General features: G+C 35.8%; 1 protein-coding gene across 5 annotated transcripts in view; it reads left to right on the top strand.

Moving 5' to 3' along the window:
• The window catches only part of B3GNTL1 (UDP-GlcNAc:betaGal beta-1,3-N-acetylglucosaminyltransferase like 1), a 126,186-nt gene that overhangs the window by 17,203 nt on the left and 91,895 nt on the right, over window positions 1-17,088 (top strand). For all 5 annotated transcript variants that reach the window (XR_011088831.1, XR_011088830.1, XR_011088829.1 and 2 more), the window contains exon 5: window positions 3,401-3,466. Coding sequence is in view for 2 of the 5 variants with exons in the window: in XM_068655405.1 (XP_068511506.1) it covers window positions 3,401-3,466 (66 nt within the window). In the remaining 3 variants the exon portion in view is untranslated. The remainder of the gene's footprint in view (window positions 1-3,400; window positions 3,467-17,088) is intronic.

Raw genomic sequence — 17,088 nt, 5'->3', positions numbered from 1 at the left:
TCGTCTTTCTGCTTTTACTCATTAGAACTTAATCTCTTCTTTCTTTCTTTGATTCTTTCTTTTTTTTTTTCCTATCACTGACATAGAATGCTACCTCATTACTCAGAACTATTTCTTCGGGATTATTTTCTCTTTTCCACTTTATCACAGCAAAGAATCTTCTAAATGCGTTGAATTTTGATTTTGCAGTTAGCTTTCTTTTTTATAGCTGTCCAGCCTGAGTATTAAAAAGCTAGGTGGATGAACTGTCTCAGTTTTGTCTGGGATGTGATTTGTATTTTGTGACATTCTTCCTCATCATTTGATTGCTTTATTTTATGTGGGATTAAGACATAAGTCTTAAACTACTGTTCTTTTTTTTTTTTTTTTTTTTTTCCATCCCAGGAAGAATCACAGAACTAAACAGCAATGCATTATGTAAAACTTTTAAATAATAACAGATAGATAAATGGAGAGACTTTTTAAAAATATTTTAAATAAAGGTTAAAGGTCACTCAGGGTAAGAGTTCATAGTTTTGGAATATTAGAGAACAAAAATGTATTTATTTTCTTAAAAAGCATTTTAAAGTTTTTGCGGTCATAGTGCTCCCTCTTAGACTGGATTTTACATAATACTAATGATCTTGGTGATAGCCTAAGACCCAAATCTGTAGTCTTGTTAGTTTTGCCAATAGCGTCCACATGACATAGTGCTTTGTTAGGGGGAAACAGACCAAGCTGTCTGTTGATAAAAACATAACATTGACCTGTATGGTGAATACAATTCTGGATTTCATTTGGATTATTTAAATCAAGTTGATTATTTTTCATCTTTGTGAGTGTATGAGTCCCGTTTAAATTTATCTCTTGTGCAAGATCATAACTGGAACCTTTTAGCACAAGAGCTTATGTTGTGTATTGTAAGCGATAAAAGTAACATTGTTCTAAGCATTTTCATTCCTCAGTTTTGGATGGATTTCTTTTTGCATTCTTGGTTTTTAGGGATTTAACAAGAAGACAACAAGGTGTGATCAAAGCTCAGTTAAAATATAACTCCTATATTTTGTAAGAAAAAACAGATTTTAATTAAAAAAAATATATCTCTGTGGTATACAGAGAAATATGATTATTGTTCTTACAGGCAAGGGTAAATGTTCTGCTGTAATGTTTGCTTGATGAATTCTTGATAAAGTAGATTAGATGGCAAATATTATTGTCAAAGTTCTGAAGTAACTGTTGAAGAGAGTTTTATTCTCCCTTTATAATAAAGGCTGAGAAATCAGAATTTTTCCACTGTTGGTTATGAAAATGATTAAAATCTTATATTTTTACTAACCATATCCTGGATACAGAAAAATGCTTTTGCCGATATATCTCTTTCTTCTTTTAAGAACTTGCATGCCACAAGAGTCAGTTTTATTATTCTATTGTTATATCTTTAACCTTCAATTGTGTTAAATAGTTGGAGCTACTTCTAAAGCTCTTTTCATTCTCCTGTTGATTTTGGTAAGACTGTCGTGTCACCTTTATATCGAGATCGTTCAACCCTGCAAGCCCTACTTATCCAAGCACTAATGTTGCTGTTGATTTGACTGAAAGTTTTAATGTGAAAATTTTTAGAAATTCAATACTTGTATTTTGGCTTTAGCAGAAATCTCCTTTGAATAATTTTAGTGTGAGGAACGGGTAAAAGAATGGATGTAGACCAGGAACTCAGGAACGAGAACCAACCATGAATTATGTTTCCCTGATAAGCTAGAAACATTTGGAAATACACTGAGGAGAAACAGGTTGTATTAGCTTTAACCAGTGTGTAAGAGAGACTCAGTACAGCTCAGACCGCAAAGAATGTTTCTTCGTATTGCCAGCATGTCTCAAATCTCACGCTTTTAAGCAAGGTTAGTTCCTTATCCACATCCACTGCCAGTATATGGCTATTAGAGCTTGTGGTTACAGAGATGTTGGGTATCTTTAGAAATGTAAAATATGTGAGTGTCCATAAGAAATGTGTTGATTGCAACATCTGTCATGTAGTAGTTAGGCCATTTACAGTTTGAACAGGATTGAGTTTAACCCACTAAGAGTGTAAGGTGTCAAGTCGCATTATCAGTGTTTTTTTTTGTTTGATAGTTTGTTCGTTTTACTGTGTTTTGAGTTACTGCAGGTTTCAGGTTTTGTTACCTCTTCAGTGTATGTACTCAGAGCTGTCACAGTGCTCAAGAATATGCTTCGCTTGGTTGTAGTCAGTCTGTATTTCTATCACCGATGCATTTGAATTCCTGTTGATAAATAATGCTATTTGTTATTGTTGTTGATAAGATTATTGTTAAGTAATAAGATTATTATTGATTATTGTTGTTGATAAGTAATAAGGTTATTGTCGATAAGTAACGCTATCTCAGAGATCACTGAAAGACTAAACCTAGGAAAGAAAAGCCTTATTCTATATATTACACTGCTGGTGATTCTTATCTGACTGGAGATCGACTTGCATTGTGGAAAAGTGGTAGAAATAAGTGTTTTGCTGGGTTTTGTAGACACATGCAAGTATTACTTGGAAAATCAGAGACCTACAAAGTAAGGGTTTTTTACTCTTTGATGTTGCTTAAAGTTTGAAGACTCAACCTATACACACCTATGACTGGAAGATTCTGATGAATCTGGTTAACACGCAACTTTTAATCTCTCATTGTGTCTGCTTTTAGGTGACAATGGCAAGATCATTTTACGTCTTCGGCTTTTACACCACTAGCAGATACTCTAGACTGTTTTAGACTTGTTTCCTTATTCTGTCAGTCTGTATACATACAAGTTTGTAGCCTATCTGCTTGATGAGTAAGTTTGTGTGCTTTGAATGGGAATATGTGTTAGAAAGCAAGAATCTTAGTTTCCACATGAAATGAGGAATTAAATGAAGAACTTTTTGAGTTGATAATGTTATTAGCTATATCTGTTTTATTGGTATTTGTACTTTATAAATTATTTTACTTCTTGTTAGTGACTATCATCCTGCCATATATTCCTCCGTTGGCTCTCTTCTTTCCTACCTACATAGGTATTTTCACTTTGTGCATTTTAAAGAAGGCACTGAAAGCTTACTTGGAGAAGCTTTAGTGGAATGGTTTTCAATTATTTTAATCTATCAAAGTAGCAGATGAAAATAAGAATGCATTTAAAAAATGCTCTTTCTCATTTTTGACTCCACTTGCTCAGAGGCATTGAAGAAGTTAGATGCAAATGTGTTACTTCCGGCTCTTTGAAAGAAACAAGCAATGGGCACAGTGACTTTCATATTTGTTCCATTTGTACGTCTGACTGCAAGCCAGTAAAATGATGTTAACTTAACAGCATATTCTAATGTGTATCTGAGTACTGTACTGTGACCTTTTTATATTCAGTAACAGTGCGCTATTTATTGCAGGATGATGTGATGATGCCACAGCGGGTTAGACTGCAGTACGAAGCTGCCATTCAACACCCAAACAGTGTGAGTACTTTCTTGTGTGTGTTTGTGCTTTTTTTTTTTTTTTCTTTTACAGAGTGCCGGATACATCTTTAAAAGGATATGAAAATTTCACAGTAGGTCTGGTGGAGGCAGAGCAATACACAGTGTATTCTTTTCCTTTATTTTTAATCCTTGCACTGAATAGTAGCTTTGATTGAACTTCTTTTCCTTTATTTTTCGCTGTGTAGTAAACCAAATGTCATTATGACTGTGGTACCCTTTCTCAAATAAGTATACAGGTTTTCTTAGTGTATATAACTTAAAGGAGAATGCCTTTTTGATATAGCTCTCCAAGGTAATGTGAAAAGCTATAAAGGATCAGTTACAAGAATGGTCTAACTGTTTGAAATATTTAAGAAACTGTGAGGAATGCGTGTGTTATCATTAATAAACTGGCCTACAGTTAAATCAATGTTTTTCCCTGGTGTCTGCAAAAGAAAACATTATTAAGTCGGATGCCATTATTTATTCTTGTGACATGAACTATCAAAGGCAATCTATGAAAGAGTCGTTTTATGATCTGTCTGATCATGATGTTAAATCAATTTCTGTGATTAAGCCAAGTATCCCTTGGAGAGAATTTGTATGTATGTACTCTTTACCTGAAAATAATAAACCAAAATAATTTTCTATGACAGTTACTTTTTGTCAATATTACTGACATATACATTCCTTTATAAATCTGAAAACTGAGTTTGTACTCCTATCAACGTTTGGCAAAAATTGGTATAAATGAAATAAATCTCGTAAGAGAAAATGTCAGAGGTGTTAAAACTGTGTGCCAGAGGTTTTTGGTAAAGAAAGGGTATTTGACTTGGTCTGTGAAGAAGATATTTCCTGCAGTTCTTGGAACAAAATGGACGGTTTGAAGATTATCACTGTCTGGGAATTAAACACCATTTGAACTTTTCCTCCCCAAAACACTGACTTCAAAGAAGAGATTATTGCGGTTGTTTCAGGAATCCCTGCCAAACAACCTGCTGCTTACTGGTAGGATGTGTACCTGCTCATCGCAACACCTGTGCTAGGTCTCTGATGAAATCTGATAATCCTTACAATGTAATTTATGAAATTATAGTTTTAGTAGCACCTGAGTAGCAGTTAACCTAGTTCATATTATGAACATTAATAAAAAGATACATGGAAAGTTGTTTTTGTTCTGATATGAATCAGTTAATGTAATTCTGTAGTAAAATGCCAAGGAACCGGAGAGGCAAGTTGAGCCAGTTAGCTTGCTCTGTGGAGACCAGTGTTAGGAGCTATCGTATTTCTTGCTTGTATGACTTCTGTATCTGTCTATTGAGACTTTTTTAATTAGACTAATTTCAACTAAACAGTTTGTAGGCTATTTAAAAAACACTTCAACTGTTTTGTTTATATTCTGATATAATTTAGTGTCTAACAACATTAGGTATGAGCCATTAAGTGGCAATTAAATAAATAGTAATGAGTGCCTGAACAGACTGAAGGGTATGTCTCCATGATATATTCCAACCAACACAAACTTGTTCTTCCTAGGCTCTAAGCTCTTCTAAAGCTGTGGTCCCGTTTTAGGGTGGTACTACTTGTCTATTTACAAAGCTTAACTTGTGCTTTGCACTTCTCTAAATAAAATTGTCTGGAGTCAGTTTGACTTAGTATGGGAAATCCGAGTTTCCACTTTTCAGTTATCTGACATTAATACAGAAAATATTCAATTCAGAGAAATGTAAAAAAAATATCTCTCAAATGAATGGAAAAAAAGGCCTGAGATCTTAAGAAAAATGATAGGATGTGCGTGCTCCTTATATGTCATAGATGTAGCATGTGTAGAAAGAGATGCCTATGTGAAGAATCCCTTCTGGGTTAATACTGTGTATTCCAGAACTCTATTTGAAAGGCCTGAAAGGAAAAATGGGAACATCTCCAGCTGCTCCTAAGGCGTAAATGTATCAGTTTGGTCCAGAGATCCCCCTATAGTTCTGACACAACTTCATCTATCGTAAGAAAATAAGTGAGAACCTATCCACAAATACACATACCAATGTCAGGGTGCTCTGCTATTCTTTACAAAGTGATCTCTCTTCTGCCTTCAGAATCATCACACCATTCAATTTTCTGGCTTTTGAAGATGTTTGGGGAGGTTTGAATAAGGTTCTGTTCCGTTTTTGAGGTTCTGACTGTAGCGTAGTGGAGGGGCAGTGGAAAGCAGAAGCTTAAGAAATGCCTGTGAAGCAATGAGCTTTTTTGGTTTGTTCCTGAAATTCGAATTTGCAGACTTGGACTTTCCAGTATTTTGCAACTTTTCCTGACCTGGATTTATAGTTTAATTTTGACTTAATGTAGTCTCAATGTACTTCCAGACATTTTGTTTCTATTCCTAGCCATGCAAGTTGTTACCGAATGCCAGATTTGAGGACTAGTATTCCCAGTAGCTTCTAATATTGTAGGTTTTAGTCTACTGAAACCTATTGTTACTAACATAGATATACAGGTAAGAAAAATCTCCAGGTTTCTCCACCAAGAGGAACTTTCTTCCAGAACCTAACTAATCCCTGAGGTTCTTCCTCATCCATGTTATTGTGAAGTGTAGATAGACTGCCTTACCCTGACTTGAAGTGTGGTCAATAAACAGTGGCACCAAAGATTCTGGATGCCTTTGGAATGACTCCTCAGCTGGGTGTTCTTCAAAGAAAGTGGTGTCTTGGCTTGCTCCCAGGATCAGGTAGTGGAGTTAACTGGAGTAACACTGCAGAAGCTCTTAGCTTTATCAGTCTAATTTCCTGTGTTGTGGACTACTTAATCAAGCTTTGAAAAAGCCAGAACAAAAGTTCCGCTCAACTCTCTTGAGCTTTTCTTATCTTGAGGACTTTCAAAAAAAGAAAAAATCCTGTACGACAGAGTTATCCTGTTGTTGGTAACATTCACAGTAGAGGGTTTGGGATCTGAAAATGCAAATTACATTCAGTAAAATCATGTTGTATTAGTAGCTCTCTAGAACCACTGTCATCTCAACCTCTGGTGAATATACAAATATATTACATTATGTCTAGGTCCTGTTGACAGGGATTCTATAAATAGGACACCCTCAGAGGATACAAGTTTTTGAGGCTATTGATAATACAATAGCTACCAACCTTTTGGCTCTACTTGTCTAGTGCAGATGTGCACTTATGCAGCATATGCATGTGCCTTCAAATTGCTTATGCTCTTATCAGATAATGAATGACTTTGTTACTAGATAATGAATGATTGTGTTACTAAAATTTCTCACTCTAGTTTTTAGCAGCATCTATTCTATTTACTGCTCTTATCCCATTTATTCAGGATTAGCCATCACAAATCAGGTATGTTTTATTGGCAGCTAGTAAGTGAAAAGACTCAAATCACATTTCCACTGTTTCTGAGAAATTCACACCTTCCTATTTTATTTTACTTCTGGAGAAGGTCTGATGTTGTGTATATACTAGAGTTCTATTAAAAAAGGCTTTTGAATTTGGAGTAGCCCAGGAAATGTACTCTTCCAAAGTTGTTGCCGAAACCACAAGCGCAGACATGAACGATGAAGTCTTTCACACCTATGGTCCACATACATTCTGTTATTGAATTTGGGCCAAGTATTGTATTGGGCAAAGTGTCCTTTAAGAATTCCTAGGGCTTTTTGTTTCAAAGACAGGTGAGATTTCTGCCTGCATCTGCTCCCAGTCTGTCTTGTTGCAGAGTGTCTGCATCAGAACCTCCTCTGGGCATGCCAGGGTGAAATCGGTGGATGTGCTTTGAATATGTTCTTGGAGAGCTTGAACGGTGTTATAAAACTTTTCTGGAAAGTTCTTCGTCCATATTGTAGGTACTTGACCACAGTTTGCCAACTACTCTACCACTTGTGGAGGCTTCTAAGAATGATGTGGCCCTGAGTACTCTTCCAGTGTTGAAGTTTTCCTAAGGATTCCAGGTAGTGGATGGAACAAAAAGGGGTGCTAAAAGGAGATGTACTGTTTACAGTCAAAATCAATTGACCTTCTCATCTATCTTAGAGCCATACTGAATGGTTTTTGAACACCACATTGTTGTCTTGGCATGGTGAAGTGTTTACTCTTCCTCTCATCAGTGTTTAATTTGGGAATATGTGTGCCCTCACAATATGACTACATATGAACAGTATACAGCGTCCAATCTTTGTATCTTTCTTTCTGCAGAATTGCTTAGAAAATTAACAAGCTCTTCCTCTCTTCCTTGTCTTCCCAACAGCTGGCATCACAGTCTTGGTTATTTCCTTTTCTTTTCAGTGGCTGAATAAGAGGTGGATTTGTACAAGTGTCAGAGTGAACACCTTTCTTTTGTTTTAAAATTGCTAGCCTCTTTCCCAAACATACAGGATATTTAGGCATGTGAGAACATTGAGATACTGTTTGCATTTTTTTCAATGAGAAATTCTCACTGTTTTGCATCTCTAAAGCAAATACTTGGCGTATTCTGTAGCTTGGATTTAGGTCAAGAACTGTAACGCCTCAGGCAATTTTGACCTATTGCATTGAATCTGTTAAACAACTGACTAAATTGTACATATCTTTGGTTAATGTGACCCTCAGGTAGTCGATTGGATTGAGCAAACTGGAGCAGTGCCTGACGTGCTGCTAGTTCGCAGACCTGCTCATCTGCCCCAGGGAAGCAGTAAACAAATACTGTGCAGTCAACAAATGAGTAAGGTAGTGGAGCTTGATCCTGTCTTTAAGGCACAACTTCAGGCCTGTCTTCCTCCCTACCCCCTCTGAACATCCAAAATTAACTAAACTTAGAAATGAAGTCTTATTTTCTTATTTTCTCATTGAAAGTTATGTTCTAGTAGATTCGTTTTTTTTGTATTGTTATTGTACCCTGCCGTTCTGCTTGCCTAGACCTGTTGTATAGTTCTATTACATGTTTGAAAGACAGTGTTTTTTCTCTTCTCCATTTTCTTTACCTGTTCCTTATTTAGCACTGTGCATCTGGTTAGAGGTCACTATTTTTTTTTTCTTTTCTCTACTGCAGGAACAAGCATTACATTTCCTTTTTCTGTAACTAAATGGATCTGACTCCACTCTAATAATAATTGATTATGTCTGTCCTTTTAGCTTCCACCTTATTCATTTGAACTGATATTTGAAATTGTAAGATTTTCTCAGTAGCAACAGAAAGTATACAATAAAATGAGTAGATCCTCTCTTACAGGTATAAATAATGTCTACTTCGTGCAACACTAAGACTATTCATTTTAATGTGGAACAGAACTTTTTTAAGAACAACATTTTGATTTTTTAGGTGGCTGTCATGATGATGTTTAATTATTTTTCAAAATACCTGAAGGATGACAATGTTTCAATTGCTGCTGTATTGTTATGATACTGGGGTTTTATATATTAATCCATGGGAACACTGGGAATGGCTTAAAAATATTGGGCATTGCAACGTTCTGATTGCAAAAAGACTAACAGGCATTTTTGTATCATCTGTCAATGAGTTCCAAATTTTAGATCTAGCTCTTGTCCTTGAGGGGAGGGAGGTACTTCGAGGTAGTCTAGACCAGTTTTCATTCACAGTCCTGCACAGCAGAGCAGCCCTTTAAGTGAGAGTGTGCTCTGATTGTTTTGTGTACAAATAGAATGGTGCATGTAAATAGTTTGTTCTCAGTGTTTTGCTTTGCTGAATAATGAACGCATTGCCTTCTCATCCATCACACATAGTGTTCACATCCAACTTATCTCAGGTATGCAACTGCACATGTAGAAACTCTTGTGGTAGAATTTGAGTGCAGCATCACTCCTTAGAGCACCGGCTTGTACAGCAGAAGCTTTTCACTGTAGCATTTTGCTGAGCAGCTGTGCCATAATATATCAAATTAATGGGGCTCCTTTGTTTCTGCTTATTATCACAAGTCTGGAATAAAGAAGGGATTGTTTTATTTATTTCGTGCCAGACCAGGCTGCTTCATGATGAAAGGGGAGAATGGGATAAAAAATAAAAATGGGAAGAAAAATAAAGACGGAGGCCACCTTATAAACTAGCAGTCAACAGTAGCAATTTGGGAGTATTGGCAGTCAGTGTGTAGTGATTACATTCCACATACCAACAGAGTTTGGTCACCTCTGAAAGATCTTAAAGCCTTTTGTTTGCTGTATCTTCTTATTAGTGTAATGTTGGAGTAGTCCTGAAAAAACAGATTGCCCCTTCAGACTGCATGCTGTGCCTCATCTGTATACTTTCTGTTAGGAGTCAAAATAATTATTATGCAGTCTGGTAATTACTTTGCACTTAGGCAAAGGTTTAGTCTAATGGACAAGATAGCCTTCTTTGCATAGCTAGAGCTGGCAAAACTGAGGTAATGCATATCTCCTGTACCTACATCTTAAACTAGTCTTTTGTTGCTTAGTACTAATTAGAATTGAGAAGCTCTAAATCTTGTGTGGATTTTCATACAATTACACCTGGTATTTATTTTTCCCCTAAACCAAAACCCATGAAAATGTAGAATTAATTTGTGGCTCCATTGGAGTTGCAAGTCTGTAGTAAGATCATTGGGAAGTGACCTGAATTCTGAAAGTGTTCATGAACTATCCAGCAAATTTGGATAGCAGTATGACATTACATGGTAGAAATGTGTTCTGTACTATGCCATTCCTCATCTGCTTTTTTTGAGGAAGGGGTTAGCAACGTTTTTCTGCAGTGAGAGCCTTTATTCCTGAGGGATGAGTGCCTTTTCTCTACTTAAATTTGTGATTTAGTCTGTATGCAAAATGAGGTGAAAGCACGTATATAATTTTGCAGGTGTGAAAAGATAATAAGCATATGTGAAGCTTCACTAAACTGTCATTAAACATAATTTCATAATGTTGAAATGCTACCTTCATTTGGTGTGATAGTAAGGTACCTCCGTTTAAATTCTGTCCTTCCTGCGTGTAACATGCTGGTGGCTGTTGGTAATCTCTCGTTCTGTGTCTTCTACTCAAGTCCAGGTTTTACCAATCTCCTTGTTGGTGTTTCATCTTCCAGGTCATGCAGATAGTTTAGCAGATTGTTCTTTGATAAATGCTTTTATTCTGGGCATGAACTTGATTAAAATCTTCATCATGTAGAGCTTAAGTAATCTTTGTTTCTCCTTAGTTAATTTGCATAACCTCCCCTTCTGTCTCCCTTACTCAGCACGTTTGAGGTAGGTCGCTGTGCGTTGCCCAGGCATGTCCTAGCGAGCAGTGCATCTAGAGTTTAGCTTCAATATAAGTGTTAATTCACAGAACATCTATGGAAGAGAAACAAATTGGATACTGGCATGTCTTGATAGGTGACCAGATCAAATTAGATTGCTTCAATCTGTTTGTAGAAATTTGCTACAGTAAATGGGCTTAAGGAGATCTGAGGAATATCTGGTCCATGTTTGGCATAGACAGAGTGGAAAATGAATCATAGAATGGCTCGGGTTGGAAGGGACTTTAAAGATCACCCAGTTCCAACTCCCCTGCCATAGGCAGGGATGTTGCCCTCTAGATCGGATTGCTCAGGGCTTCATCCAGCATGGTCTTGAACACTTCCAGGAATGGGGCAAATGAACTGAAATTTTATTTTTGGGGTGCTAAAAATTCTCAATAGTCCAAAATCAGTTTAATTTTCATCCAGGAGAATAAAGTGTACAGATAAATGTTTTCATGAACTAGTGTTAATTATCCTGGGTGTTAGAACTTCAATACTGTGTACTAAGTTCCAGTGTACTGCATTGTCTTTACTTTTTTTCTTCACTCTGTGGAAAATGTATGTGACTATCCAATATAAATTTTTTTTAACAATGTGAGAATTATTCTTACAGTGTTGTTCATTAATTGGGCCTTTCCATGTAAATCACCTAGATCGCTGGAGTTCAGCTGCATCTTCACGTTTTACAACTTCCTTAAGATTCTGTTTAATTTGGTACTTCTAAAAAGCCACAGTGCTTTTCAAAGTCATGATGTCAGTTTAAGTCTGTTTTACGTTTTATCAAATATTCCAAATGAGAGACATCCCGACTTGTGCCACTTCATGATTAAAGTTTTGTTTAATATGGCCTCCACATGCCAATAAACCCATCAAATGGTTGTTACTGGATTGTTGTTATATATTGATAAATGTCTGATTATGGAGATTTCAGAATATTTCTTTTTAAAAACTGTCTTGAAGTACGTGACATTTGAAAAGTAAGATTCCCTACTCCTCATGTTAGATATTTCTCTGTGGTGATAGCTGTTATTAAAGCAATCATACTTTATGGAGCTACAGACACAACTTGGTTTTAAAACTTCAGTCATGAAAACATTATTGTCATCAATGATTATTCCTAAGCCTTATGCAAAGAACAGGTTGTTTAAACATTTTGTCAGGATTCAAAGTGTTTACTTAATTTGCAACAAGTTCATATTGCATGTGCAGTAGCCTTACTGTAAAGGTTGAGCCCTTAGCTCTTGTTTATCCCTGGATTGAAGATTTTGAATGAGGGTTTTGAGGATTTCTGAGGGGTGGTACTTTTTCCTAGCCAAACTAGTCATCAAAAGCACAGGAGCTTACTCCTTCACCTTTAAAAAAAAAAAAAAAAAAAGCTTTCAGAAACCGCTTAAATTTGTGTTCTGTCATAATTGAACACAGTCTGAATTCTCACACTTCCTTGTTCAGACTTGCTGCAGTATCTCTTCAGTGATACTTGAAATTTTTCCAAAAATATTGTGTTCCTACTTCATGATTTTGTATATTTGACAATGCTCTTTTAAAACGTGTGCATGATGTGATGTTCAGCAGTACTCATTCTGATTGCAATGCTTTGACTTCTTGGGTTTTATGTGAATTTGCTGAAGTACATTCATACTTCCTTGGTTTTTAATTACTCTTTTTTATGTGCTGAAAATAAACCTGTAACATCCTGTTGTGGACTTTGGATTTGAACCAGTGCTAAAAAGAAAGTTTAACGGGTGTTCTTTTGAAGGAAAAAAAAATAAAATAAAGACTGCTACAAGATAAGAACATCTGCAGAAATTGATACTCATCTGACCTAAGGGACTTCACTGTGGAGTCAGCACTATTAACACATTTTTATACTTACTGAAAGAACTTTAAATAGTCTAGGAGTTTGTTTTGTATCTTTATACCTAATACAAATACTTCACGGGTTTCGTGTATTGCAGAGGAAAAAGGAAATATATTTTAACACCTTCTTTCCTGAGTATATCATATTGGAAAGATTTTAATGACATAAAAACATTCATTTATTTTTATTTTTGATTACACTAAGTCACCAGAGTCTTTTTAAATTATTGAAGATACTAGTGGCTCTAATGATTCTGCTGCTTTAAAAAATAAAGTGTCCTGGGCCTCAAGACAAACACCATATAAGTTAAATAAGATCTTTTAGTACTTGTAACAACATCAGTTTAAAGTCTTGTTTCTAGTAAGATTAAAATGGAAAATGCTGATGGTTGGTATAAATATCTAGTCTGTTTAGCTGTTGCTGTGCCATGTAAGGGTGTTGTTAGTAACACAGCCATTCAGTTATTGCGATGACCATGTACTTGTGTGGGAACTCAATGTAAAGTCTGCTCAGTAAATAGCTGTATTTTGTAAATCTCCTTTCATCCACAGCAGTCAAATCAAGCCTGAGCAAGCATGATTATTATTGACACAATTTTACTTCCATAGTGATTAGCATTTTACAGACAGTTTCTTAATATAGCACCATTTCAATTTGATGGAATATCACCCAGTAATACCCTAACTATATACATCCCATTACGTTTTTATAAATTATGGACTTAGATAAAGTTCGAGCTTTAATTACGTGCTGTAGGTAAAAATAGTAAGAAGCAGAACTGAAAATGGAGCTGATAAATTTCTTCAACACAATCCTCCTTACTTGCTCCAGTGTTCTGCAAATGAAAGAGGTTTAAGGATATAATTCCTAATATTCGTTATCCTTTAATTGGGTGAAGGTACAGATTAATAAGTGTAGTCATCTGTTCACATTTAGTTAAATGAGTGAAGCTGCTTATTGCCATTGGCCAAAAATATAGTCTAATACTTAGGTATTTTAATAGTTAAATATTAGTTTTACAACCATTCCAGTTAGCATGAGAAACTCCTAGTTATTATGATTAAATTACAAAAAAGAAGTGGTAGAAATTTTTGTTAGTTATGTTTCCACTGAGAAATCAGTGATCTGACAAGATTCTGCTGGGTCATGCCTGGGCAAGTAACTATTACTCTATAAGCACTATTCCACAAGACTACTTAAAAATTAAAAAAAAAAAAAAAAACTGAGACAGTATAGGATTTCTCTTTCCATGGTAGATTTCTACGTAACAATTCAAATGAATTTAATGAAGGGATGGTTGAACAGAATGCTGAAAATTTGGTGAGACTTCATAAAGCCCTGCATTAACTGAAGGAGAGATTTGGGTATAAATGAGCAGAGCCTAGAAACCCTCTGGTATGTATAGCATGTTCCTTTTTTAGTCTGGCAGGTTGTTCAGTGAACTATGCAGTGACAAAACTAAGATGCACAGAAGGATTTATGAAATGGCTCTGGTAGGATTTTTGGGCTTCAGAATTTTCAAGTCGTGAAGGTTAGGTTGGTGGTTAGACTACTAGAGTTGACTGCATGGCATACGGTACCAGTACATGGTCCCTGCTCCAGCAGGGGTTCTGTGACTTTTAGAAAACCTGGGTTCACCCACATAGATTTAGACTTGTAATTGAAGAACTCTGACTAGGAGTCCAGTCATTCTAACCTCCTTGTATGAACAAAAGGGGTATCTCCAGATTGCTTTTTCAGATTTTACAAAAAATGAGTTTTGCCTAGAGAAGTTTTGGATGCCCCATCCCTGGAAGCGTTTATGGCCGGACTGGATGGGGCTTTGAGCAACCTGGTCTAGTGGGAGGTGTCCCTGCCCATGGCAGGGGTGTTGGAATTAAGTGTTCTTTAAGGTCCCTTCCAACCCAATCCACTCTTATGTTTCTATGAAAATTAAGTCCTTTATTGTCAGTTTGTATGGTCATAGAATATGTTGTTTGTATGTATGTGTACAAGCATATGCATGTATATATTTACATATGTTTTATTTATATATATATAGTGGACAATAGGTGCCTAATACCTTATAGAGAATTTATGCTTTTGCTTCTCTTTGTTCACTCCCCCTTTTTATAAAACTAAGATGGAAAAAATTGGATGGATAAAGTTGGAGACCAATTAGGTTTTCATTCTTATTTCCTCTTTAGTATGACAGGAGGGTTCTGATCCATTGGCTGTCTCCCGAATAAGAGAGATTCTTTGTGTTAGAGGAAATTATAGTGATGTTAAAAAAAAAAAAAAAGCCACATCTGCAGAAAATGTGTTGTTTTTAATTACTGTCAACTCATTTAATCTGTGCTTCCTGTCACCCACTTCTTTTTCCATTTATATGTGTGAGGGAAACACAAAACTCTAAAATGATGAAAATAAGAAACCTCTCTTTCTGGACATTGCATTTAAAAGCAAACACTAGTGAAAAGTTGGAACAAGTTCTGGCATGTAATTTGATGGCTGTTGTTGCTGCTGGGTATAGAACACTTGATTTATACATGTATCAGATATGCAAGCAATACTCTTGTATTTCAGTGGAACAATTTTGTAACTCACAGAACAGTGCATGTGCTTATAGTACAGTTTTGTAATGTATGTAATAATCTAGTTCCTCTGAATATCATCAGAACCCTGAATTTTGTATTGATCAACAAGTAGTTGAACACGCTCATTAGATTTATAGTTTGCACATTATGGCTAACCCAGCATGCTGTGACCAATTTAGAGCATCTGTTTCATGGAGAACCCAATTATTCTAGTTTTATTTGTATTTGACCGTTTTAATTATAGTTATTTTGTGCTGGTTTTAATAGTTTTACAGTGCTCTAACTCCAAAAATGTTTAAATTTAGTGGCATAGAGTACATATCCATGACCAATTCTAATAATCTTAGTTAGATATGCTTTATTAACTTCACTCCTAATCATTGAAGTGACAGTTACTAGAGAGGAGACATTCAGATGCCTAACCACAGATGTATCTTAAGATGTCAAAGTAGCATTCTATCTGAGACCACCTAGACCTTTATAATTTTTAAACTTACTTGTACGGCTTTTCAGAATATGTATTTGTTGGTGGTTAAGGTAAAACCAGAAATCTATTTTATGATCTTAATATTTCTTATCCATCACCGTTTCTTGCTGTGATAAATTATAAATTATTTGGTATTTCCTTGCAGAGAGGCTAGTGCTTATTTAAGTAAACAGCTCAATAAGCTATAAGCCATATTTCATATATGATACAAAGGCATTGTCTGTCTAGAAAATGAATTATCTAATGTGGTAGCAGAAAGAATTGTCATGTTTTTCTGTCCTGATTAGAGTTTTGTTGTTCCATGAAGAGCTATAGTCCTTTGCCATGAGCCAGAAAAAATATTTTTTACTTCATGTTACTGTTTACTATACAAGGCGTATTAATACTGCATCACAGCATGTTCCTACTTGGAATCTGATATGTACTGCATTTCTTGTATAACGTAGTTTAATCTAGGTATAGGTATAAGCCAGTATATAGTCAGCATTTGTAATAATAAAAATAAATTTGCCTAATTAGATCAAAAAGTTGATTCTTGGATGAACTCAATTTTTGCATGGAAGTGAATATTCAAAATATTGAAAAGAATTTCTACTATGGAGAGTTTCTTTTACTTTCTGAGTCTGAGTGGATGTAAAATAGGCCAGCAGGGATTTCATCGATGTGTTTTAAAATTTGTGAAAGAAGCAACAGTGAAAAACCTTTCACTTGAATTTAAAAGGAAATATTCAGTGAAGTGAATATAAAAGAGCTCTGTGAGACGTGGAGGAAATGGGAACCGGTGTGCATTGCTTCTGATGCCACACCTTACACCGGGGAACCAGAGGAAGCCATTTGTACTCGAAATAAACCCGCTTCTGGTTGGATGAAAGAAGCTGGTTAAAATGCTGTACAGGAGCTGTACCGAAGGTTCAGGATGTGTTGCTGTGTGTGGGTGATATTTATCTTGCAGCCGTGTAAGGCAAGAATGCTAGTCACGAGTCAGAGTCCCATGGAGAAAGGAATAGTATCACTAAAGAGGGAAAAGGTTGGATTTTTTTGGCTGAGGATCCAGGAATAAGTTTGATCGCATAGTGACAATTTCAAGATCTGTCTGTAAAACATACCTCTTAAGATGATGCTAAAAGCAGTCTTGAGTGATCTTGGTTCTAAAAAATGAAAAGAAAGCAGGAAGTCTTTGTGCTGTGCAAAACATTTCACTGTTATGGTAGGGTAGAGGGAAGTGCGAACATTTCACTTCTTACAAAGTGCTAGCTTTGTCAGGCATTTATAGTTATTTTCCTCACTTCTTACAAAGTGCTAGCTTTGTTAGGCATTTATTTTCCTGCTGTGTTGCAAGATCAAAATGCAGCTGTTCTCAATAATATGCATTTATACTGTTAAGTATATTTTCCTGCAAAGTCATTATAATTGAAGAATGTGGATAAATGATGTGTTACAGTACTGTCTCCTGCAGGAGGGAGATGCTGGCTTTTATGTGCCC

Source organism: Anas acuta, chromosome 18 (assembly GCF_963932015.1).
Source record: "Anas acuta chromosome 18, bAnaAcu1.1, whole genome shotgun sequence".
In the NCBI taxonomy this organism is placed as follows: domain Eukaryota; kingdom Metazoa; phylum Chordata; class Aves; order Anseriformes; family Anatidae; genus Anas; species Anas acuta.
Note: the sequence above shows the minus strand (reverse complement) of the source record. Positions and strands in the feature narration are given on the sequence as shown.